The 25,489-nt window shown below is 42.8% G+C and overlaps 1 protein-coding gene across 1 annotated transcript in view; it reads left to right on the top strand.

The window, feature by feature from the left end:
* The first annotated feature begins 3,811 nt into the window (after window positions 1-3,811).
* Window positions 3,812-25,489, top strand: part of slc35e1 (solute carrier family 35 member E1) — a 39,709-nt gene continuing 18,031 nt past the window's right edge. The window contains exon 1 of the mRNA XM_048559687.2: window positions 3,812-4,187. Within this exon, the coding sequence (XP_048415644.1) occupies window positions 3,827-4,187 (361 nt within the window). The 5' untranslated portion in view covers window positions 3,812-3,826. The remainder of the gene's footprint in view (window positions 4,188-25,489) is intronic.

Raw genomic sequence — 25,489 nt, 5'->3', positions numbered from 1 at the left:
GAAAGAGTAGTCTTTAAAGTAACTCATGTCTAAAAAACACATTCTAATTCTGCATTGAAATAATATTTGGACTTTGTATTTAATGAATTTTGGAGCAATAAATCAAGAAATTCATTACATTTCTGATCTGAACCACTCTGTCTTCAATCTTTATGGAAATTAAAGTCTTTCATTGAAAGAACTGCTTTTGCTGAGAGCCACCTCTAATTTCTATATTAATGTATTCTGCCACTTAACTGCTGCTATCAAGTACTTGCAGTGGCAAGGTGGCTCAGTGGTTAGCATCACTGCCTTACAGTGCTAGGGATCTGAGTTCAATTCCACCCTCAGGTGACTGTCTGTGTGGAGTTTGCACATTCTCCCCGTGTCTGCGTGGGTTTCCTCTGGGTGCTCTGATTTCCTCTCACAGTTCCAAAGATGTGCAGGCTAGGTGGATTGGCCATGCTAAATTGCCTGTAGTGTTCAGGGATATGTAGATTTGGTGGGTTATGAGGGATGTGTCTGGGTAGGATGCTCTGAGGGTTAATATGGACTTGTTGGGCTGAAGAGCTTGTTTCCATACTGTAGGGATGCTATGATTCTAACTTCCATGTTACAGCTTTGTCCTTTTCTTTCAGTTTTTCAACTCTAACCATTGATTTTCTGATGGCTGTTTTTCCCTTACCTATATCCTCTTGTATTCAGATTGTAATGGTATCTTTAATTCAACTTCCTCTCCTCCTTTCCAAAGACCTTAATTTGGAATCTTTCATTCTCAATCATAACTGATAACTCTCTCTGTCATTGTCAATGCCCTCTAACTACATCTAATTCACTCACTCATGTTTGTACATTTCTCTTTTGCTGCCTTTTTAGCATGGTATATTTCTTATTTTGTACTGAAGCTAATTTAGTTATTTCAGAACCGCTTTCATTCGAAGTTATTATATTAATGGTGTACATTAGCTTTGTAAACTGAACTTTTTTTGAACTGTCTATTAATATTGTTTTTGACTAAGTTCAGCCTCCACCATACAGAAATTCCTTCCCTCCGTGATGAGTCCAAGTATTTGGAACTTAGACTCCAGCTCGTGAATTTTGACCCTGGCTGTTTGAAGGCAGAAAAATATGACCTGCCGCTGTGGCAAACCAGATGAATTTACTGTCCAGACACTTAAGACACATTGAAACCCTTGAGAAGGAAAATAGAATAGTTACACAAAAAGAAACCAATTGTCAGTGCCAGCCAGGGTAGAAATGATTAGATGTTTTCTCCACCCTCTTTCTTACTCACCCCTTCCTCTCTTTCTACCTCCCTCCACCCTTCACACTTTTCTTCATTAATTTTTATTTGCCATCTTTAACTCTGCTAAGGTTCTCTTGAAGTCTATACATATTTCAGTACTACAATTGGTCTATGTTTTGTCTTCAACTTCCAATACTGTCATTAATGTGTACCAAGCAAAGCAGTAATCCTCATACTTGAGGGAATGCCACTGTATATCATTCATCCTGAAAAACAACCATTTATTGCAATTCCTTATGTCACTTAGTAACTACACTGCCATGGCCCATTTTAATCCTTAAGTTTCATGTTCGCTGGCAAATCTATAAGTGATGCTTTACCAATTGTCTTTTGGAGGTACTACCCTTATCAAAGTGAAAAAAGGTGTCAATAACAGTGTTATGAAGCAGCATTTGCTTATCAAGAACCTGCTTACTGATATCTAGTTTGAATTCTTCTAGAGCCACTTAGCTCCTGACGTTGTTACAGTCTTGGTTCATGCATAGGGAAAAAAAGAGCTGCATTCCAGACATGAGTGAGAGTGATTGCGCTTGACATCAAAGCTACATTTGTCAAAATATGGAATCAACTGCATCTCTATGCCTTTGTGTGAAACCAGCCAAGATGGTTGTGGTCATTGAAGGCCAGTCATCTCAGTCTCAGAACATATTTGCAGGAGTCCTTCAAGATGGATTGCTAATCAACTTGTTTAGCGATGTTATTACACATCACTAGAATAGGTAATACTTGAACTCAGCCTCCTGGCTATGAGGTCAGAACACTGATCCTGCAAGGCCCCCATAGCATTCCTCCCGCTAGCATCCTAGGCCCAGTCATCTTCAGCTGCTTCATCCATTACCTTCTCTCCTTCATTAGATTATAAGTAGGGATGTTTGCAGCTGATTGTACAGTGTTCAGCAGTATTCATGACTGCTTAGACAGTGAAACAGTCCACGTCCACTGGCAGAAAGACTTGGATTAAATCCTTAAGTTCATGTTTGGCCTGAAAAGTGGCAAGTAACACTCTCACCACACAAATGCCAACTAATGATCATCTCCGATAAGGGACAATCTAACCATCATCCACTGACATTCAGTCACATTCCTGTCACTGAATTCCCCACTATCAGCACCCTGGGGGTTACCATTGACAAAAAAATAAACTGGATTGATCTTTAGAAACATAATGGTTAGGAATTCTGCAATGAATAATTCACCTGATTTCCAAAGCCAGTTCACAAAACATAAGTTAGGTGTATGGTCGAATACACCCTTTGTCAGGATGAGTGAAGCGCCTGGGATGTTTGGCATCATATTCGCAAGCATCCCCCCACCCATGCTCAGTCAGAGTAGTGTGTACAATCTACACGATGCACTGTAGAAAATCACCAAAGATCCTCAGACAGCACCTTCCAAACCCACAACCACTTTCATCTAAAAGGACAAGTGCAGTAGACACATGGGAACACCACCACCTTCAAGTTCCCTCCAAGCCACTCACGGTCCTAACTTGGAAATATATCACCATACCTCCACTGTCAATGGATCAAAATCCTGGAATTTCCTCCCTAATGGCCTTATGGGTATATCTTTGCCAAATGGACTGCTGTGGTCCAAGAAGGCAGCTCACCACCACCTTCTCAGAGGGAAGAGGAATAAATGATGGCCCAACCACAAATACCCACATTTCATGAATGAATAAAAATAATCTATTATGTTCTCCCATGAAACAACTCCATGATTTACATAATCATAAAATACTTGCAGTGCATATTAAAAATACACAGCTGGACCAGCAGCATCTGTGAAGAGAGAAACACATTTCAGGTTAATACTAATCACTCTGCCCTTCAGTCTTTTATTGTGTGGATTCAATGCTGCACCATGAGTTTGGGTTCAAGACACACTGGTTGGGGGAAAAGCAAAGTTACACACGGCCTTCGGGATTATAAATTCAATGTAACATTTTATTGTACTTTCACGTTAGATATTGCTATATATGGCAAACAAAGTACTCCATAAGACACTCCAACAGTATGTGTGAGATAATTGGTGCGCTGTTGCCATTCATAGCATTGACTTCTGATTCTAAAAGTTTATAGAGCATATGAATCTCAGATATCTGACCAGATGAATTAAATATACGTGGAAATGCTAACAGTAATAATAAATATACCAAGCTGATTTACTGTTTTCGAACGTTCGTGTGCATGTGATCTCAGATCTGACTGTAGATTTGTGCCATTGGAATGGAAGCCCCTTCGCAGATGCTTCCTGACCACTTCCAGCACTTTCTGTTTTTATTTTACATTTCCATCATGTGCAGTGTTTTGTTTTTAAATAAGTCTCCTGTGTTTACTCTGCTTTAGGCTTTAGGTGTGATCTCACGCCGCCAACACTGTGCTATTTATGCTCAGTGATGTGCAGCGAGGTGACATCCTCACAAGGCTGTACCAGGGACCAGCAGTAACAGTCTATATGAATATTGTTAAACAGATATGAATATTAATATAGATATTGGAATATTAAGGAAGGGCTCCGCCCCCTCCGCACGGTGACGCGATGGCGTCGCTGCCTGGCGTTGAGGCCAAGATGGCGGAGCGGAGGCAGTCGGTGGTACGGGACGGTTTGCGGGTTTTCATCCTTTGTCTCTGTTGGTACACCGTCAGTTCGGGCGGCAATGTCATCAACAAAGTCATCCTCAACCGGTTCCCGTACCCCGTTACCGTTTCCTTCTTCCACATCCTCTCCATCTGCCTCTTCATGCCGCCGTTACTCCGCGCCTGGAATGTCGCCCCGGTCGGGGAGCTGCCGCCGCGCTACTTCAGCCGCCTCCTGCTGCCGCTGGCCTTCGGCAAGTACTTCGCCTCGGTGTCCGCCCACATCAGCATCTGGAAAGTGCCCGTCTCCTACGCGCACACAGGTAGGAGCAGGGAGTGGGGCCACGGGGAGGGAACGTTGGGGAGGGAGGAATGGGAAAGCATTGAGTCAGGAGTGATGAAGATGGGGTGGAGAGGGAAGAACGGGAGGGGGCAGTGGGAGGGAACGAGAGGGGAGAGGGAGTGGGGTAGAGTACGCGAGGGGTCAGTGGGAGGGATTGATGGGGGGAGAGGGAGTGGGGTAGAGTACGCGAGGGGTCAGTGGGAGGGATTGATGGGGGGAGAGGGAGTGGGGTAGAGTACGAGAGGGGTCAGTGGGAGGGATTGATGGGGGGAGAGGGAGTGGGGTAGAGTACGAGAGGGGGCAGTGGGAGGGAACGAGGAGGAGAGGGAGTGGGTAGAGAATGAGAGGGGGTAGTGGGAGGGAATGAGAGGGGGCAGTGGGAGGGAACGAGAGGGTAGAGAGAGTGGGTTAGAGAACGAGAGGGGGCCATCGGAGGGAACGAGAGGGGAGAGGGAGTGGGGTAGAGTACGAGAGGGGTCAGTGGGAGGGAACAAGGAGGAGAGGGAGTGGGCAGAGAATGAGAGGGGGGAGAAAAGGAATGGCAGGATGAAAGAACTAGAGATCCATGTGACTCAGGACAGTAAGTAGTTGATGGAAATTATTTTAGTAATAAGATTGTGCTTGAGAAATAAATGGGGCTAAAAGTTGATAAATCCTAGTGAGTTTTGAGAAGATTTGTAGCTCAGGTTGAGGTTCTGGATGTGAGTTGCTCGCTGAGCTGGAAGGTTAGTTTTCAGACGTTTCGTCACCATTCTAGGTAACATCATCAGTGAGCCTCTGACGAAGCGCTGGTGTTATGTCCCGCTTTCTATTTATAAATCCCCAAGAGGAGATATTCTGTGTGTCAGAGTAGATCTGTATAGAGTTATTCACTGCATTGTTACTTATCCTCAAACCTTTTGTAAATCTGGAATGATTCCTGTGAATGGATGGAAGCAAATGTCACCCCATTATTTAAGAAGGATGCAAGAGAGAAAACTTGGAACTATAAAACTGTTAGCCTTACATCAGAAGTAGCAAAAATGATGGAATCTATTATAGAGGTTGGGATAAATCTGATTGGACATAATCGGCATATGTTTATGAATTGGAAATTGTCCTTGACAAACTTGTTGGATTTTTGGAAGATGTTACTAACAATACTGATCAAGAAAGAGCAGGTGAGCATAGTATACTTAGATTTTCAGAAGGCTTTTGATGCGGCCCCTCACAGGCTAGTTAGAAAGAAAAGCAAATGGCATGGGAAGTGATATATTGGAATGGATTAATGATTGGCTACCCGACAGAAAGCAGGAGGAATGGGTCATTTTGGCATTGGCGGGCTGACTAACGAGCAACCACAAGGAACAGTACTTGGTCAAGCATAGTGCATGCTTTACAGAATGTACTGTTGGAAAATGTGACTTAGGTAGGAGAAAGAGATGTAAAGAGAATTTCTTATATGGTTTTAGTTGGAAAGTGTAGATGTAAGGCACCTAGATGACCTTGTTGATAAGTCACTGAAGGCTAACATACAAGTGCACCAAGTTATTAGGTACGTGGTTGGAATGGTAGCCTTTACAGCAAGAAAATATGAATACAGAAGTAGTGAGGTCTTGCTTCACTTACATGTGAGTTTGGTTAGACGTGAATCTAGAATACGGTGTGCAGTTTTAGATCCCTTGCCTCAGGAAAGATGTTATTGTGATTGAGGGACTGCACCAAGCTCCATAAGACCAGTTCCTTGGATGGTGGAACTGTTCCTGGTGGGACAGTTTGCATTCTCCAGAGTTTTGAAGAATAAGAGATTTATGTCTTATGTCACATAAACTATAAAATTCTTTAACAGGGTGGAAGCAGATAAGATCTCTCCTCTTCCATCCCCCCCCCCCGGACTGAAATAAGGAAAAGTTGACTGGGGATAAATAGTCTGCACCTGTCCTATGTTTCTGAAATAGAATGACTTGATTTAATTTGACGTCTCAATCAATTTTTTGAGAGCCTTAGTTTTGGATTCTAGGTACTTTAAGACATGAAGTGGTCTAGGAGGTTTGTACTTTGTGTCCAAGTATGAGAAGTTAACTTTTTAAGTTCTCTTTACTATGTGTTAGGGTTACAATGATGTAGAACTGAATGGCGTTTTTATCCATAATCATTGCTGGTAGTTTGAAAGAAAGAGTGACCTGTTGCTTTGTTTGGGTCTTATCTTCAGTCTTGACCCTTGACAGGCCATTGCAGCAATCCACTGACATGATCCATTCTTCAATTAGCCTACAGATCAAGTTGCCTATTTAACCTTTGTAGGTTAGTACTTCCAATTTTTTCAAGTCTGACTTGCTTTGTCCAACGGGAGTGGCTAAAATAGCAACAAAGAGAACTGACCCCATGTTCCTCTTGTTTTGCCTGGGATCTGAGGCCAATTGTACTACAATTACAGCTGCAACTAACAGTAGTTGTTTGGCTAAGAGTTACCCTTGTTGTACCTTTACCCAATAGAGTTTCAGTTCTGCATTTGAGTTTAAATTTGACATCAGATGTTTAAACTAAATTAACCGTTTCAATATACTAGCAATTTATATCCGTACTATATCAGATACTGTCTTTTGAAAGGGTTTTAACAAAGGCCTTATTTACATGTTCAGGTGCTTGCCACATGATTACTCGAATAATTCCTTTTGTGCCTGGACCAATAGCGGAAAGGCTTTCTGTCCTTTTCAAAGATATACAGTTCAGTATTATTCATCCCTGAGCCAAAACCATGGACTGTCGTGGCTGTTTGTGAAATTTAATGCATGCAGTTTGGTTGCTATATTTGCTTGCAAAATAGTGACTATAGAATTTAGAACACTACAGTGCAGTGCAGGCCCTTTGGCCCTCGATGTTGCGCCGACCTGTGAAACCAATCTGAAGCCAATCTAACCTATGCTATTCCATTATCATCCATATGTTTATCCAGTGACCATTTAAATGCCCTTAAAGTTGGCGAGTCTACTACTGTTGCAGGCAGGGCATTCTACGCCCTTACTACTCTCTGAGTAGAGAATCTATCTCTGACTTCTGTCCTATATCTATCACCCCTCAGTTTAAAGCTATGTCCCCTCGTGTTAGCCATCACCATCCGAGGAAAAAGGCTCTCACTGTCCACCCTCTCTGATCCTCTCATCATCATGTATGTCTCTCCTAAATCATCTCTTAAATTTCTTCACTGTAACGAAAACAGCTTCAAGTCCCTCAGCCTTTCCTCATAAGACCTTACCTCAATACCAGGCAACATCCTGGTAAATCTTCTCTGCACCCCTTCCAATGCATCTATATCTTTCCTATAATGCGGCGACCAGAACTCTTTGCAATACTCCAAGTGCGGCCGTACCAGAGTTTTGTACAGCTGTGGCATGACCTCATGTCTCTGAAACTCAGTCCCTCTACCACTAAAACCTAACACACCATACGCCTTCTTAACAACCCTATCAACCTGGGTGGCAACTTTCAGTGATCTATCTACATGGACACCGAGATCTATCCGCTCATCCACACTACCAAGAATCTTACCGTTCGCCCAGTACACTCTATTCCTGTTACTCCTTCCAAAGTGAATCACCTCACACTTTTCTGCATTAAACTCCATTTCCCACCTCTCAGCCCAGCTCTGCAGCTTATCTGTGTCTCTCTGTAACCTGCAACATCCTTCCGCACTATCCACAGCTCCACCGACTTTATTGTCATCCGCAAATTTACTAACCCATCCTTCTACGCCCTCATCCAGGTCATTTATAAAAATGACAAACAGCAATGGCTCCAAAATAGATCCTTGTGGTACACCACCAGTAACTGAACTCCAGGATGAACATTTCCCATCAGCCACCACCCTCTGTCTTCTTACAGCTAGCCAATTTCTGATCCAAACCTCTAAATCAACATGCCTCTGTATTTTCTGCAATATCCTACCGTGGGGAACCTTATCAAACGCTTTACTGAAATCCATATACACCACATCAATCGCTTTACCCTCATCCACCTGTTTGGTCACCTTCTCAAAGAACTCAATGAGGTTTGTGAGGCACAACCTACCCTACACAAAACTGTATTGACTAACCCTAATCAAATTATTCCTTTCTCGATTATAAATGCTGTCTCTTATAATTCTATTCAACACTTTACCCACAACCGAAGTAAGGCTCACTGGTCTATAATTACCAGGGTTGTCTCTACTCCCCTTCTTGAACAAGGGGACAACATTTGCTATCCTCCAGTCTTCTGGCACTATTCCTGTAGACAATGACAATGTAAAGATCGAAGCCAAAGGCTCTGCAATCTCCTCTCTAGCTTCCCAGAGAATTCCTAGGATAAATCCCATCCGGCCCAGGTTACTTAACTTTTTTCACATCTTCCAGAATTGCTAACACCTCCTCCTTGTGAACCTCAACCCTGACTAGTCTAATAGCCCGTATCTCAGTATTCTCCTCGGCAACATGTTCTTTTTCCTGTGTGAATACTGACAAAAAATATTCATTTAGCACCTCTCCTATCTCTTTGGACTTCACACACAATTTCCCACTACTGTCCTTGACTGGCCCTAATCTTAGTCGAGTCATTCTTTTATTCCTAGCATACCTGTAGAAAGCCTTAGGGTTACCCTTGATCCTACCTGCCAAAGACTTCTCATGTCCCATCCTGGCTCTTCTCAGCTCTCTCTTTAGGTCCTTCCTGGCTAACTTATAACTCCCGAGCCCTAACTGAGCCCTCACGCCTCATCTTTACATAAGCCTCCTTCTTCCTTTTGACGAGATTCAACATCTTTAGTAAACCACAGTTCCCTCGCTCGACTACTTCCTCCCTGCCTGACAAGAACATACTTATCAGGGACACGCAGTAGCTGTTCCTTGAACAAGCTGCACATCTCGACTGTGCCCAGCCCCTGCAGGTTCCTTCCCCATCCTATGCATACTAAATCTTGCCTAATCGCCTTATAATTGCCTTTCCCCCAGCTATAACTCTTGCCCTGCAGTATATACTTATCCCTTTCCATTGCTGAAGTAAAACGTCGGCACAACATTGTGGGCTGAAGGGCCTGTTCTGTGCTGTACTGTTCTATGTTCTATGAATTGTGGTCATTATCACCAAAGTGCTCACCTACCTCCAATTCTAACACCTGGCCTGGTTCATTACCCAGTACCAAATCCAATGTTGCCTCAAAGTTGCCTGTGATTCAGCAATACTTAATTGGCTGTGAAATATTTTGAGACATGCAAAGATACAACTGTTACATAAATTTGCAAGTTATTTTCATTTAAGTCTCCCTGAATACCTCACCTGCATGAAAGTTAGCTTCCTAACTGGCTTGCAACTCGATACCTGGTATTACTCTCTGCGTTTTACCTTGTTGCTAAGACCTGGGGCCCCTCCATGTTATTCCGTGGTTTGTCCAAAGATCCAGATCTTCACATTATGTTTTAAAATCCTTCCTCAACATGACAGGTTAGGTGTGTGCCCTGGAATTCATTTCCAATGACATGTATGTTCTGAGCTGCAAAAATCCCAGTGACTCCCATTCCTGACGTTGAAGTGACATTTGATGAAATCACAAGTAAATTCTGTTTTTGGATTTTCATGTAATGATTGGTGTCTCCAAGAAGGATTATCGTCTATTATCAAATATCAAGACTCAAGTGATAGGTATTAAGATACTGCAGGTCAATATGGCATGAGGTGCAGTATTTTCAAATCCCCATTGCCACTTCAATTTTTAAGCACTCTGTGACTGGCCATGCCAGTACAGGTTGACAGTTCCTGTAAATCTGTTGAAATACAGTTTATTTCTCTCTGTTCCAAATGAGGTTCTCAGAGAAACAGGATTCAAACCAGATTTCCAGTCTGGTTCAAATTAGCTGATCGCTGGCCGGCAGGCTTTAGTGATATATCAGGATTCACTCTTAATGCTGTATGTAACCTTTAGTGACATATGTGAAATTGGGTAGTGTTCTGATGGAATACAGTCTTCTCTCTCAGTTCATCAGCTTGTCAGCACTTGTTGTTCAAACTGATATGAGTGGACATATAGCTGAGACTATTTCAGTTAGCTCCATTTGCTGGATGTCTGGTATGTGATTCCAAATAACAACAACACCATGGGTTCACTTCTTGTCTGGCTGATATGTCCTACCTGGTGGCAAAAATCATGGCAGAATCTGTGATTCAATAACACAGTTAAAGATGTTACCAGAGGAAGGAGGCTGGGCATTGTGACATCTGACATCAATGATGATTTTCAGGAAGCTCTATCATGTACCACATACACAATGTACTTCAGTGAATGCTTGAACTTTTGCTACTGCTACAATGAAGTGGCCTACCAAAGAAATGTCAGAGCTTTTTTTTTAAAACTTTCTGCAGTAAATGTAGATTGCAAGCAGACAGTCAGACCCTGTGGTTTTTCTGTTTTATCGTCAAAAACATCTTAAAGGCAAGAATTGATAAAAGGTCATTTGGCTCATTAGAGTTTATTCCCTCCTAACTCCGGTCAAAGCTTCTTCCCCTATCCTAACTCCTCATCGGAGTCTGATCATCCTATTTACTCCCTTTTTGCTCTGATGTGTTAAATGGCAGATTATTCCACCACCTATTCTCAATCTGAGTAACAAATCTCACCCTAAAAAGATTCATCTTAATACTTTTTAACGTTCATATCATTCTTGGTTTTAATGTAATATTCTGAGATTGTGAAGTACCTTTCTATTGGTAGTTGCTGCACTCTGTACCTTTATACAGTATAGAGTTTAAACAGCTGCTTTGCCTTCAAAAGATAAAACTGTTGACTTAGTGTTTAAGCAGTTGAGACATACTTCCCATTTCTCAACAAGATTTTCAAATTGTGAACAAGAAGGATCAACCATAATTTACTGTTTATCATACAATTGTTTTACTTGTCGAAAAAAGACCTTTACTGATTGTGATAGGAATGAATAATGTAATTGAAGCTTCATCTTAAGTTCTTACCTTCAACTATAATTTGTTTTTCACATGCTTTTCACAATTAAGGGACTCACTAACACAACTTGTAATCAGTCAAGTCTTGGTTGCTTGCCAGTTAGCAGTCACTATTCACAGGACTTGTTCTGTGCCAGTGCAGAACTCTTTTCAACACTTGAGCTATATTTGCACTAACTCCACCCTACAGCCACATTGTAAAGTTTTACAGTGGTAGGTGCACTTTTGATTTTGGTTTCCCTTCCACCCATTCTCTAATCATACTACTGTGCTGATCTAGAACTATAGCAGGTTTTAGATTGTCTGCGTTTCATTCTGCATGTGGCATTACACTTTCTGTGCATTTACTATACTTTAGTGTAAGCCTGTCCAATTACAGTGATGTCCTTTAGGGCTCTGTGGTTTCTATGAGGAAAAGAACTTGGCGGGGCACCTCACCCGCATTTGTGATCTGTGTTATTCTGCATTATGTGTGAGGAAAGGACTAGATTTGGCTCTGATTCTGTTGTCCTATAGAGTGCTGCTTAACGAATGACCATTTGAATTAGGTTATCGGCAGACCACCAATGACTTCTCAGCTGTATGAGTCAGCGCCTGGAGAGCAGGGCTGGGATGGAAAGAAATGAACAAAATGCCCCTGAAGGGTCGTTAGGTGAAGCTGCTAGAACTCTGAAGACGTGTGAAAGCAGTAGCAGCATCTGAAAGAACAAAATGCTACAGATGCTGAAAACCTAAAATAAAAACAGAAAATCTTAGAAATATTCAGCAGTTCAGGCAGTATCAGCATGGGGAGAGAGTGCAAGAGAAAGAAGAAAACAAAAATAAGTTAACATTTCAACCTTTTTGTTTAGAATAGTATGTTGGACCTTGTCACAGAGTAGTAATTGGAGGCCACTTATTTCCCAGGAACTAAATTGGTATTATCAAGGCAGTAACTATGATGTAATGACAATTAATTTTCTGTGAAACAGAAAACAAAATCAAGGTTGGGATGGAATTGAATTTGCCCTACAGTAATTTGATATCTATGCACCGTGTAGCAAGCCAATCTCCTATGTCCACTGATCCCAAGAGACCAGTCCTTCGGCAGCTGCTCCTCAATAAAACAGGATCAGAACTCAGTTACAATGGCCCAGTAATGTTAAAACCTTCACCTGGTTTCAAATTGTAAAGTCCTGCTGTTCAGCAGTCTCCTCTGCTGGGCAGATTTCAGTTAAGTGCAAGAACGTATGCACATCTCAGATGACAATTTATGGATAGTGAAGGCAGTTTCATCCTTCCGGTTGCTCAGGTCATACTTTGTGTAAATGCCCCTGTCTCTAGACTCCCACTCTCTAGAGTCATTTTTTTGTAAATCAGTGAATGATAAGACTTTGTAAGCTATTGTTGACAACCACAGGCATGAATGGCAACACAGCTCTGAAGGCTGTGCTATATTTCACATGTGCTAGTGGTCGTAGGTGAAGTGATCTGACAAAGGGGCAGCGCTATGAAAGTTTGTGATATCAAATAAACCTGTTGGACTATAACTTGGTGTTGTATGATTTCTGACCTTATCCACCCCAATCTGACATCAGCACCTCCACATCATGGTTACCATTATTTAAGGATGTACAGGGTGCCTTTTCTTGGTGCACTGCTCCACATTTTATCCTTAGCTGACATGACGTTTTAAAATAAAATAAGGTCAGTGGACTATCTCATCACTATTTTTAGGGGCTTCTGTTTGCATGTTGGCTGTAATATTTTCAACTTTACTCTTCCAAACTACTTCAGTCTTTTTAAAGTGCTTTTGGATACTGTGAGTCTATGAAGGTGCCACAGGTATATTAATAAAATCAGCAAGAGGACCCAAACTATGTTGTGTCTATGCCATAACTTTTGTGGAACTATACAATTAATCCCATGGCCCAGCAATTAATGGGCTTGAAATTTGCATTTGGGCAGGGAGGTTGAAATTTATCCAAAAGTCATCAATAGCTTCTAATGGCTGACAGTGGGATGGTTTATGGTAGCAGCCCATGTGATGACAAGGCCTGGTGTGTGAGGTTGAGGTAAGGACGTGGGAGAAGCTGCTGAGGCCTTAAAATTATTAAAGTTGATATTGAGTCCTGAAGGCTGCAGTGTTCCCAAGTGGAAATGAGGTGCTGTTCTTGCAGCTTGTGCTGAGCTTCGTTGGAGCGCTGGAGCAAACCCGAGACAGATGCTTGCCAGGGAACATGGTGATACCTTGAAGTGCTAGGCAACAGGAAGCTTGGTCATTTTTGTGCGCAGAAGGTGAGTGTTTTGCTGGTCCACACACAATGCCTCCCCAAACCCCACAGCACCACGCAGAAAGTGTAACACCAGCCCATTTACTTCACTCATCCTTCGTATACAAGGTCCCGAACACACCTTGCAGGTGAAACAGCAACTTACTTACAATAGACTACATTGAGTAAAGTGCATTTGCTGCTCACAATATGGCCTCATCTACAGTGGGGAGATGCAAAGCAATCTCTCCACCACCAGCCTCATCCCATGTCCGATCCTCCCTCTCATCCCCGCCTCCTTGACCTGACACCATATGGTCCATCTTCCCTCCCACCTATCTGCCCCCACCTCACTGATCAATTCCCAACACTGCCTACCTGCACTCACTTATCACCATCCCACCTACCTTCCTCAGCCCCACCCCCTCTCCTGATTTATTTCTGAAGTCTCTTCCCTCTCCCCATTTCTGAAGAAGGGTCCTGACCTGAAATATCAACTTTCCTGCTTCTCTGCTGCCTAGCCTGCTGTGTTCTTCCAGTTCCATATTGTGTTGTCGCAAACTGGGCGACTGCTTTGCAGAACAGCTAAGTTCTGGCAACAAAAATGACCCTGAGTTTCCTGTTGCCTGCCACCTCAAAACATAACTGTGTTCTCTGGCTAACATCTATGTACTGTATTTGCTGGAGCAAAGCTTAGCGTAAGTTGGAAGAACAGCACTTCATTTTCCACTTAAACTTTGCAGCCTTTAGGACTTAATCAGTGTTTATTAAAAATTCAGGGTAACTTCCTTGCTTTTATACTCAGTTCTTGTGTTAATAAAGTCAACCATCCCTCAGTCTCTCATCTTGTTCTGCCACTTACCTAGTTTTGTGTACATAAACCTGAAGTCTTTCAGTTTCTTTGCCATTTATTTGTATTACTTGTTCTCATTCTCCCAAGCAAACTATATCTCTTCACTCATGTTAAATTTCATCTCTTCATTTCATGATTTTCTTGTCATTCTGAAACTTGTTTTTATGCCTCTCCAGTGTTTACTACATATACAAGATCATTTATTAAATATCAAAAAGGTCAGGTATCCTAATACCAGCACTGCAAAAACACCATTATATTTTTCCCTGTAGTCTAAAACAACAGCCGCGTTAATGTATTATGCTTTCTGCTACGTAACCAAGTTTGTATCTACAATATGATGTAAATCTTACGGACTTCCATTTTGTTAACTGGTCCTTCATATGGTGTTTATTGAAAGTCCATCTATATAACATCAATGTTTTCTGCATCTAGCAAGTTATTAGTCAAATTTCCTTTAACAAACCTTTGGTGACTTCCATTCGTTAGCCCATTCTTTTCCAAATTCCTGTTGATTTATTCCAGATTTATTGGTTCTGAAAGTTTCCCATGACTGACTTGCCTATAAAAAAGCGAATATATTCCCCCCAACAACCCAGTCTTTTTTCAAATGCTATCCCTTCTCTCCTTGCCTTGACCAACAAATATAAAATTCACTGATAACTTTATACCTGCTGAAGTGGCAGTGCAGTCTGACCCAGATTAGTTGGTTTGTTGTGCAGCAATTTGTACATTCTTTGCCAGGCTAATTAGTGTGTCGTGGTGAGCACTGATTATAGCTTTGAGTATAACAAGGCAGAATGTTATAATGTTGACAACTTTACAGCTTGTTAAGAATCTTGTTTGTTGGTTCGAACTTCAGAACTTCAGTTAATGAGTCTTAATGATCCTGGGGAGTGTTGCTGAATAAAGAGACCTTGGCATGCAGGTTCATGTAAAATCTAAAAGCTGTAGTTAGATTCTATAGGACCTTGGTTATTGGAGAACCAATACATCACAATATTTTACAATAATTAAATTTCTATATTAGCAAATTCCTTTATTGGCAAATGAAATAACGTTTGAAATTGTTAAATCCAGATAAGAAGTGGTACGAAGGACCCCTTGCTCTGCTTCTTGGTTAAGCATAACAAATATTTGTAGAAGTTAATACTTGTCAATTTAGAGTTCTGAAGAGATTGTAAAAGAAAGACAGCCAAATTCTCGGTGTTAAAAGGAAAGGAAATGATATTTATTGTCCTTAATACCCAATAGATAAATAATAAAAGAGCTCCAAGTCAAATCATGTCAAACATCCAATGTTTCACAGACAGATGGGTTATTAATTTGATTATGTCCGTAAGAGTGTCAGTCAAGTATGGATCCTTTAAATTAATGTGTTTATTGCTTCCAGGATTTAGAACATAGAACATTACAGCACAGTACAGGCCCTTCGGCCCTCGATGTTGTGCCGACCTGCCATACCAATCTGAAGCCCATCCAGCCTACACTAATCCACGTACGTCCATATGCTTGTCCAATGATGACTTAAATGTACTTAAAGTTGGCGAATCTACTACATATTCATTATGGTTAGTAAACACTGGTTCCCTTTTTGGTTTTAGGGAGGGGCCCTACACAATCAACGATATAAGCTGTTGAAACATTCTTCAAAGGTGGGAATTGGCACCAAAGATGCTGGTTTTATTACTGCCTGTGGCTTTCTTACCATCTGCCATACACAACAGGTTACACATGGATAGGAACAGTTTACAGGAATGTGGGCAAAATGATAGCAAGAGGGATTAAATAAAGATTTGATTGATTTTTCCCTGATTCTTCACAGAGACAATTTAAGGTCTTGACAAACTGTCTTTCTTCTCCTTTGTAGTCAACATCAATTTGATTTAGGTTAAAGATTTATCTGTTAGTGGTTGATCAGTTCGATGCAGTGCACATGATTGTAAAGTGGATAGAGAGTGCAGGATCCTACTCACTTATTGTGACCCACTCCCGCTGGAAAAGCAACTTCTTTTTAACACAAGGTTGGCTTGCTACCACACAACCTTTATTAAAACCTAGGCAATTACTAAATATAGTCACACCAAGCAAGATAACTTTCATGAAGACGATGGATGATGCCTAATATTCAACATTTTTTGTTTTTAGTACAGATTCCATCATCTGCAGTAATTTTCTCCTGTAAGGTAACTTTCATGCCCAAGTCCATTTTTAAGTGTCCTGCTTACTGTAATTAATTGTCTAAGTGACCAAGGATGGAGACGCTCCGCAGACAGGGTCCATATCCAAAGTGATGGTTTTAACATCAGTCCACGTCTACCCGGATAAACAAGCTATGTCTATGAGTAGTTCACATGATGGCTGTTCACATTTATTTAATCTTATTTTTCTGCTGCTCCACTTCCAGTCAGAATATCTCCTTTGTGATTGTTTTGTCATTTGCAAGGTGAAGTCATGTAAATGTTTGGTCGTATTAAGAACTCGTTAACACCGGTTTAAAAATACTGTTGTCAGCCTTGTAATCTATCCAGTGGTTGTCCACTCAGTAAATACATAGTTCTGCCATGGGGACCTCCCACTACATTCGTTCTGGTATGTTGATGACTTGTACAAGTATTGCATGGTGCTGTCATGCAAAAATGAAAAAATTGATCAATTTTGTTTCTAAATTTCCCCTTTCTCTCTCATTCGCCTTCTCACACTTGCCTCTTTTCTTCCCCTCTTGCCTTCTGTCTCCATACCAGGAATAGGTTGTCTACTAGCAGTCACGTTGCACCCAACTGAGGCCCACAGCAAATTTGACTGCCTGCTTCCTGTAAGGGTGTAATTACATTCTCGCAGGTTCTGCTGCTGCATCAAGTGCTGCTACCTTCCGCTGTAGTGTTTACGATATGTCATCCTTCTTTATCAACTGACAACTCCCTCTCACTGTGGTTGACAGGGCCTTCAATCGTAGAATCCCTATAGTGTGGAAGCAGACCATTCAGCCCATTAAGCAAACAAATACCCTCCAAAGGACGTCCCACCCAGACCCCCCCACCCCCCCAATCCCTCTAACCATGTATATCCCTGGACACTCCGGGCAATTTAGTATGGTCAAACCACTAAATTACACATCTTTGGACTGTGAGAAGAAACAGCAGCGCTTGGCAGAACCCCACGCAGACACTGACCCGAGGATGGAGCAGAACCCAGGTACCTGGTGCTGTGAGGCAGCAGTGCTAACCACTGAACCGTGCCTAACCACTTCCTGCATTTCAGCCCTCTTCCCCCAGAAGCTTGTTAGAATTCCCCTTGTCCCCACTTTCCACCCCACCCCAGACTCTGTGTTCAAAGGATCATCCTTTTTGACTTCCATCATAATGCACTACCAAACACATCTTCCCCTTCCCTTTGGAATGCTAACATGGAGGGAACATTCCCTCTGTGACACTGGTACATTCCTCTCCTCACCTCAAGCCTTCCCATGGCTTCTTCCCTCACAAACAGAAGAATAATACGTGACGTTTTACCACCCTCTCCTACCCCAACCACCAAACTTCACAGTCCAAATCCTTAAACATTGCTTCATGCTAAACCTGCAATTTACTTGGATTATTTTCAGTCTATTCTATCATATTAATTTTTCATAGTACAATCTGTTCTACACTGGAGAAACAAAATGCTAGACTGGGTGACTGCTTTGTACAGCACCTCTGTTCAGTCTGCAAGCAGGACCATGACCAATTGGATACCTGCCATTTTAATCAGCCATCTTTCTGTCATGCTTACATTTCTGTCCTCGGCCTAGTGGTATAGCAGGGAACCAGTGTTCCCACTAAGCTGTGAAGTTGCCAGAAAGCCTGGTGCACTCCAGTCATCATGCTGCTGCATCATACATATGTCAAAGGCCTTCACAGGAGGAAGAACTGTTGGTGGGAATGTTGCAGGAGAACCCAATGCAAGGTGAAGGAACAATACTTCATTCTTTCTTTAGGCACTTTACTGAATTAAACAGCTTCAGATCATCAATGCTCTGCATCTCCTGTCACCACTGGAAAGCGCTGCATTCGAAAACATTGAATTAGAAAGAAAGCTGAACATTCTATTTGCTTTTCGAATCGCTTTTTGCACTACGCACTAGGCTTTGGTGATCTCTATTGTTGTGACTGTCTAGTTTATGATTCATTTTATTTTTTGGGCAGTGTCCAATATTAAGATTATTGTGGTAAATGTACTGTAATTAAAATGCTGTCTTTAGTAATTGCCAAAGTGCCAAAAAAAAACACAGACCAGAAAATTACACATTTATTTAATAGAGTGAAAACAGAAGAACGACAGCTTCAAAATAACAGGATGGCTAATTTAGATAGAGAAATAATAAATAAGAGATGATTGTCTTGAAGATCAGTTAGGAGATGGGTGAAGGTAGGGGCTGTGTAGCCTGATAGAGATAGGTGGCGAATATGAAGTCCCTGTGGTTTCAGTTAATCTGGGTGTTTCCTGGGAGAAGTTTGTAGAGAAGTTTGTAGGTTAGATCTTGTGTGCTTTGCTTCCCACTGAAAGAAGCTGGTTAAAATAAATGACAGTTGGATAGATCTGCATTCCCAGCACAGTAAAACATGAATTTCATGATAGATTTCCTAGTTTGAAGATTGTAGGAGAATCTGAAGTGGGCCTCAAATAAAAATCGCAGATGGGTTGGAAAGTACGCAGAATAAGGCTCTCAGGCATCCACAGTTAAGTGAGGGCTAATGACAGTTTTACCTCTGAGAAGAGCGGGAGTTGACAAAAACTCCCCAGAAGACTGTGGCAGTGATCTTATAGAACTTTTAGATTGATGTTTCTTGTAAGAATTTTTGAGTAAATAAAGCAAAGTGCATAATAGACAAGTGTGAGGGCAGTGTGATGAACGATAGAACCATGGGAAGCACCAAGGATCAGAGGATCATTGGTGTGCATGTCTGTTGGTCTCTTAGGGTAACAGAACAGATATGTGAAGTGGGTCAGAATGCATATGGGATACTCTGCCTTGTTATCAAAGGCAGAGAGTTTAAGAACAGGGAGGTGATTCTGGTACAGAATATAATGTTGTTTGGTATACAATATAGTATTGTGTGCAGTTCTGGAATCCACATTATATAGAAGGAATGTAATTTCATTGAGAGGGTGCAGAGGTGACTTGCCTGGGCTGGAGAGTTTCTGCAGTGAAGACAGATTGGACAGACTGAGATTGTTTTCCTTGGAACAGAGGAATCGAAATAGGGACATGATTGAGATGTATTGAACTATGAGGGGCATAGACAGGAAGAAACTTTACCCCCTTGATGGAGGGATCAATGACTGGATGATATAGATTTAAAACAAGGGGCAGGAGATGTGAGGAGAAACCTTTTCACCTGGAGGGTGATGGGAATCCGGAAGTCACTACCTGTAAGGGTGCTAGAGGCAGAAACACTCATAACATTGAAGCTGTATTTAGGTGTGCACGTGTGATACCAAAGCATATAAAGCTATGGGCCAAGTTCTGGAAACTGGGATTAGAGTAGGTAGGTGATTGTTGTGGATCAGCACAGATATAACAGGCTGAAAGGCCTTTTCTGTGCAGTGGACCTGTATAACACTGCATGTAGTTATGAATTATATTGTTAAGTTAATGGTACATGTTTTTTCAAGACTTCTATAAATAATGAAATGCATTTTATTTTGAAAAAAATGAAAACCTGTGCCATAACAGTATAGGTTAAAACCAAATAATTGGGTTTCCTTTCGAATGTTACGGGTACCTGACTGAATGATAACACTTTACGCTAACTCCTAGAAACTTAGTACGTAAGAAATTTCATGACATTGCTCATATGTTTGTATGACAGAGTCTACTCCTCCCATTATGTCTAGCACTGGGGAAGTGCAATCCAGCCGAACCCATTTTCCAGGTCTTGATTTTTGGCCTGTAAGCATCAGTGCCTAAAGTACATATTCAAGCACTTCTTAAAATGGAACGAACACTGAGATGCAGACACCCACTACACTCTGGATGAGAAAATGGTTCCTGAATTCCTGTGAAAATGTCTCTGATCTTTGTTAAATAACTTGTCACTATTTTAAAATAAATACTCTGACATATCAATCCTTCTCCAAAATGGATAACATCTCACTCACTTCCCCATATCAACCTCTACCGCAGTTTTGCCCTGTCACTTACTTAATCAATATCACTGCAACTTTTGCTTCCATCTGCATCGTTTACTATGTCACATATGCCTGCTCAGCTATAATCTAAGGGAACAAAATTTAGTGCTCAAAAAAATTGGAGGTAACCAATCTTAAATGTTTAAGGAATACCAACGAACTTGACATGGTTCTTTAGTGCTTCATCCAAGATTTCTGAACATTGTGAAAGCTATATTTGAATACAGATTCCTAGGAGTCATCTCTGGGTACATCCACTCAATTTGAGTATGTACCTATCTTCCCTGCTCTGTTTCTACTGTTAACTAATTACCTGCTCATTATTAAGTTGCTTCCAATGTGCTCCCATTTTTGGTAACAAACAGGATGTATAGTTCAAGATAACAAAGTGTGAAGCTGGATGAACACAGCAGACCAAGCAGCATCTCAGGAGCACAAAAGCTGATGTTTCGGGCCTAGATCCTTCATCAGAGAGGGGGATGGGGGAGAGGGTTCTGGAATAAATAGGGAGAGAGGGGGAGGCGGACCGAAAATGAAGAGAAAAGAAGATAGGTGGGGTGGAGAGGTAGGGAGGGGATAGGTCAGTCCAGGGAAGACGGACAGGTCAAGGAGGCGGGATGAGGTAAGTAGGTAGGAAATGGAGGTGCGGCTTGAGGTGGGAGGAGGGGATAGGTGAGAGGAAGAACAGGTTAGGCAGGCGGGGACGAGCTGGGCTGGTTTAGTGATGCAGTGGGGGGAGGGGACGAACTGGGCTGGTTTTGGGATGCGGTGGGGGAAGGGGAGATTTTGAAGCTGGTGAAGTCCACATTGATATCATTGGGCTGCAGGGTTCCCAAGCAGAATATGAGTTGCTGTTCCTGCAACCTTTGGGTGGCATCATTGTGGCACTGCAGGAGGCCCATGATGGACGTGTCATCTGAGGAATGGGAGGGGGAGTTAAAATGGTTCGCGACTGGGAGGTGCAGTTGTTTTTTGCAAACCGAGCGGAGGTGTTCTGCAAAGTGGTCCGCGAGCCTCCGCTTGGTTTCCCCAATGTAGAGGAAGTCACACCGGGTACAGTGAATATAGTATACATTGGCAGATGTGCAGGTGAACATCTGCTTAATATGGAAAGTCATCTTGGGGCCTGGGACGGGGGTGAGGGAGGAGGTGTGGGGGCAACTGTAGCACTTCCTGCAGTTGCAGGGGAAGGTGCTGGGTGTGGTGGGGTTGGAGGGGAGTATGGAGCGTACAGGGGAGTCACGGAGAGAGTGGTCTCTCCGGAAGGCAGACAAAGGTGGGGATGGAAAAATGTCTTGGGTGGTGGGGTCGGATTGTAGATGGTGGAAGTGTCGGAGGATGATGTGCCGTATCCAGAGGTTGGTGGGATGGTATGTGAGGACGAGGGGAATCCTCTTGGGGCGGGGTGTGAGAGGTGTGCTGCGAGAGACGCGATCAAGGGCGTTCTCGACCACTGCAGAGAGAAAGTTGCGGTTCTTGAAGAATATGGACATCTGGGATGTGCGGGAGTGGAATGCCTCATCCTGGGAGCAAATGCGGCAGAGGCGGAAGAATTGGGAATAGGGGATGGAATTTTTGCAGGAGGGTGGGTGGGAGGAGGTGTATTCTAGGTAGCTGTGGGAGTCGGTGGGCTTGAAATGGACATCAGTGTCTAGCTGGTTACCTGAGATGGAGACTGAGAGGTCCAGGAAGGTGAGGGATGTATAGTTCCTTTGGCTGAGTTTCAACTCCACAACATTGGAACGTTAACCTATTCTTTTATGAACTGTGCATACTGCAGCTGTTCTATTGACATTCTCCAATTACCACTTACCTAAAGTAAAGGTTTCTTAAATAATCTTTCTGAAAGATAGTTTTCACCGAATGACTTTTCTCTTTATTCATGCATAGGGTGTGGGCCTTGTTGGTAAGGCCAGTATTTGTTGACTATCTCTGACTGCCTTTTGAGTTGAGTGACTGCTAGCCTATTTCTGATGGAAGACAGCATAGAACATAGAACATAGAGAAGTACAGCACAGTACAGGCCCTTCAGCCCATGATGTTGTGCCATGGAATAATCCTAATCCAAAAATAAAATAACCTAACCTACATTCTCCTCAATTCACTGCTGTCCATGTGCATGTCCAGCAGTCGTTTAAATGTCACGAATGACTCCGCTTCCACGACTACCACTGGTAAACTATTTCATGCGCTCACAATTCTCTGGGTGAAGAACCTCCCTCTGACGTCTCCTCTATACCTTCCTCCTAACACCTTAAAGTTATGACCCCTTGTGGCAGTCAATCCTGCCCTGGGGAAAAATCTCTGGCTATCGACTCTGTCCATACCTCTCATTACCTTGTACACCTCAATCAGGTCACCTCTCTTCCTCCTTCTCTCCAGAGAGAAAAGTCCGAGCTCAGTCAACCTCTCCTTGTAAGACAAGCCCTCTAGTCCAGGCAGCATCCTGGTAAACCTCCTTTGCACCCTCTCCAAAGCCTCCACATCTTTCCTATAATAGGGCGACCAGAAGTGGACACAGTATTCCAAGTGTGGTCTCACCAGGGTTTTGTAGAGCTGCAGCATAACCTCGCGGCTCTTAAACTCGATCCCCCTGTTAATGAAAGCCAAAGCACCATATGCTTTCTTAACAACCTTCTCCACCTGGGTGGCAACTTTGAGGGAGCTATGCACTTGAACACCAAAATCCCGCTGTTCCTACACACTGCCGAGAATCCTGCCTTTAATCCTATATTTAGCATTTAAGTTCGACCTTCCAGAATGCTTCACTTTGCATTTGTCCATGTTGAACTCCATCTGCCATTTCTCAGCCCAGCTCGGCCTATTGTCAATGCCTCGCTGAAGCCTGCAATAGCCCTCGACAATATCAACGGCACCTCCAACCTTTGTGTCATCAGCAAACATACGAACCCACCCCTCAACCTCTTCATCCAAGTCATTTATAAAAGCTACAAAGAGCAGAGGCCCAAGAACAGAGCCCTGCGGGACACCACTCAGCACTGACCTCCAGGCAGAATACTTACCATCTACAACCACTCTCTACCTCCTGTCAGCCAACCAATTCTGAATCCAGACAGCCAAATCACCCTGTATCCCATACCTCCTGACTTTATGAATGAGCCTGCCATGGAGAACCTTATCAAATGCCTTGCTGAAGTCCATGTACACCACATCCACTGCTCGACCCTCGTCAATCTGTCTCGTGACTTCCTCAAAGAATTCAATAAGATTTGTGAGGCATGGCCTGCCCCTCACAAAGCCATGCTAACTCCCTTTAATCACACTATGCTTTTCCAAATAGTCGTAAATCCTATCCCTCAGAATTCTTTCCAGAACCTTGCTGACCACAGACGTAAGACTGACTGGTCTGTAATTTCCAGGGATTACCCTATTCACTTTCTTGAAAAGAGGAACAACATTTGCCTCCCTCCAATCTTCCGGTATGACTCCCGTGGAGAGTGAGGAAGCAAAGACTTTCACCAGTGGCTTAGCAACCTCCTTTCTTGCCTCCTGGAGTACCTAGGATAAATCTGATCTGGCCCTGGGGACTTATCAATCTTAATGGTTGCCAAAATTTCCAGCACATCAACTTGCTCAATCTCGATCTGTTCAAGCCTGTTTTCCTGCTCCTCAAAGTTCTCATTCACAACAAGGTCCCTTTCCTTAGTGAAAACTGAAGCAAAAAACTCATTTAGGGCTTCCCCTATCTGCTCAGACTCCACGCACAAGTTCCCTATGCTATCCCTGATCGGTCCTACCTTCTCCCTGATCATTCTCTTACTCCTCACGTATGAGTAAAATGCCTTCGGGTTCTCCCTAATCCTTCCTGCCATGTCTTTTTCATGCCCCCTCCTGGCCCTCCTCTGTCCACTTTTGAGCTCCTTCCGAGCAAGCCTGTAATCCTCTAAAGCTGTGATAGACCCTTGCTTCTTCCACCTTACGTACGCTGCCTTTTTCTTTTTGACAAGAAGCACCTCTGTACCCGTCATCCAAGGCTCCTTAATCTTACCCCTTCTTACCTGTCTTAGGGGAACAAATTTATACATCACTCGCAACAACTGCTCCTTAAACAGCCTCCACATGTCTGCTGTGCCCTTTTTGTGGAACAATTGTTCCCAATCTGTACTTCCCAACTCCTGTCTGATAGTGTGATAGTTTCCTTTACCCCAGTTAAATATCTTCCCCTGGTAACTGCTCCTTTCCCTTTCCATGTCTATGGTAAATATGAGGCTGTTGTGGTCACTGTCACCAAAGTGTTCTCCCACCACGAGATCTGACACCTGTCCAGGCTCATTCCCGAGCACCAAATCCAAAATGGCCTCCCCCCTCGTCGGCTTGTCCACATACTGCGTAAAGAAACCCTCCTGAACACACCTGACAAAAACGGCTCCATCCAAACCATCTGCAGTAAGGAGGTTCCAATCTATATTGGGAAAGTTGAAGTCACCCTTAACAACAACCGTGCTACGTTTGCACTTTTCAACAATCTGCCGGACAATGAGTTCTTCGATCTCCCTACTGCTATTTGGGGGTTTGTAGAAAACCCCCAGTGAGGTGATTGCTCTCTTGCTGTTCCAAACTTCCACCCATACTGACTCAGTCGATAAACCTTCCTCAGCAACCTCAGCCCATACTACCTCAGTAGACGAGTCCTCATCAAAAGTTCTTTCAGCCACTTACTGTCCTTGAACAACATAGCCAAACCTCCCCCTCTTTTACCACCTTCCCAGGCCTTAATGAAAGATCTAAACCCTGGAACCCGCAACATCCATTCCTGACCCTGCTCTATCCATGTCTCCGAAATGGCCACAACATCGAAGTCCCAGGTACCTATCCAAGCTGCAGGCTCACCTACCTTATTCCGGATACTCCTGGCATTAAAGTAGACACACTTCAATCACAAATCGAGTCTGTTGCTGCAGTATTGGATCGGAGATGCCATTTTTCAGATGAATCTTTAAATTGGTTCTGAACAAGGGTCGCTGGACCCAAAATATTAAAACTGATTTTTCTTCACAGATGCTGCCAGACTTGCTGAGCTTT

This window comes from Stegostoma tigrinum, chromosome 30 (genome assembly GCF_030684315.1).
Source record: "Stegostoma tigrinum isolate sSteTig4 chromosome 30, sSteTig4.hap1, whole genome shotgun sequence".
Lineage (NCBI taxonomy): Eukaryota > Metazoa > Chordata > Chondrichthyes > Orectolobiformes > Stegostomatidae > Stegostoma > Stegostoma tigrinum.
This window is presented reverse-complemented; position numbering and strand designations above follow the sequence as displayed.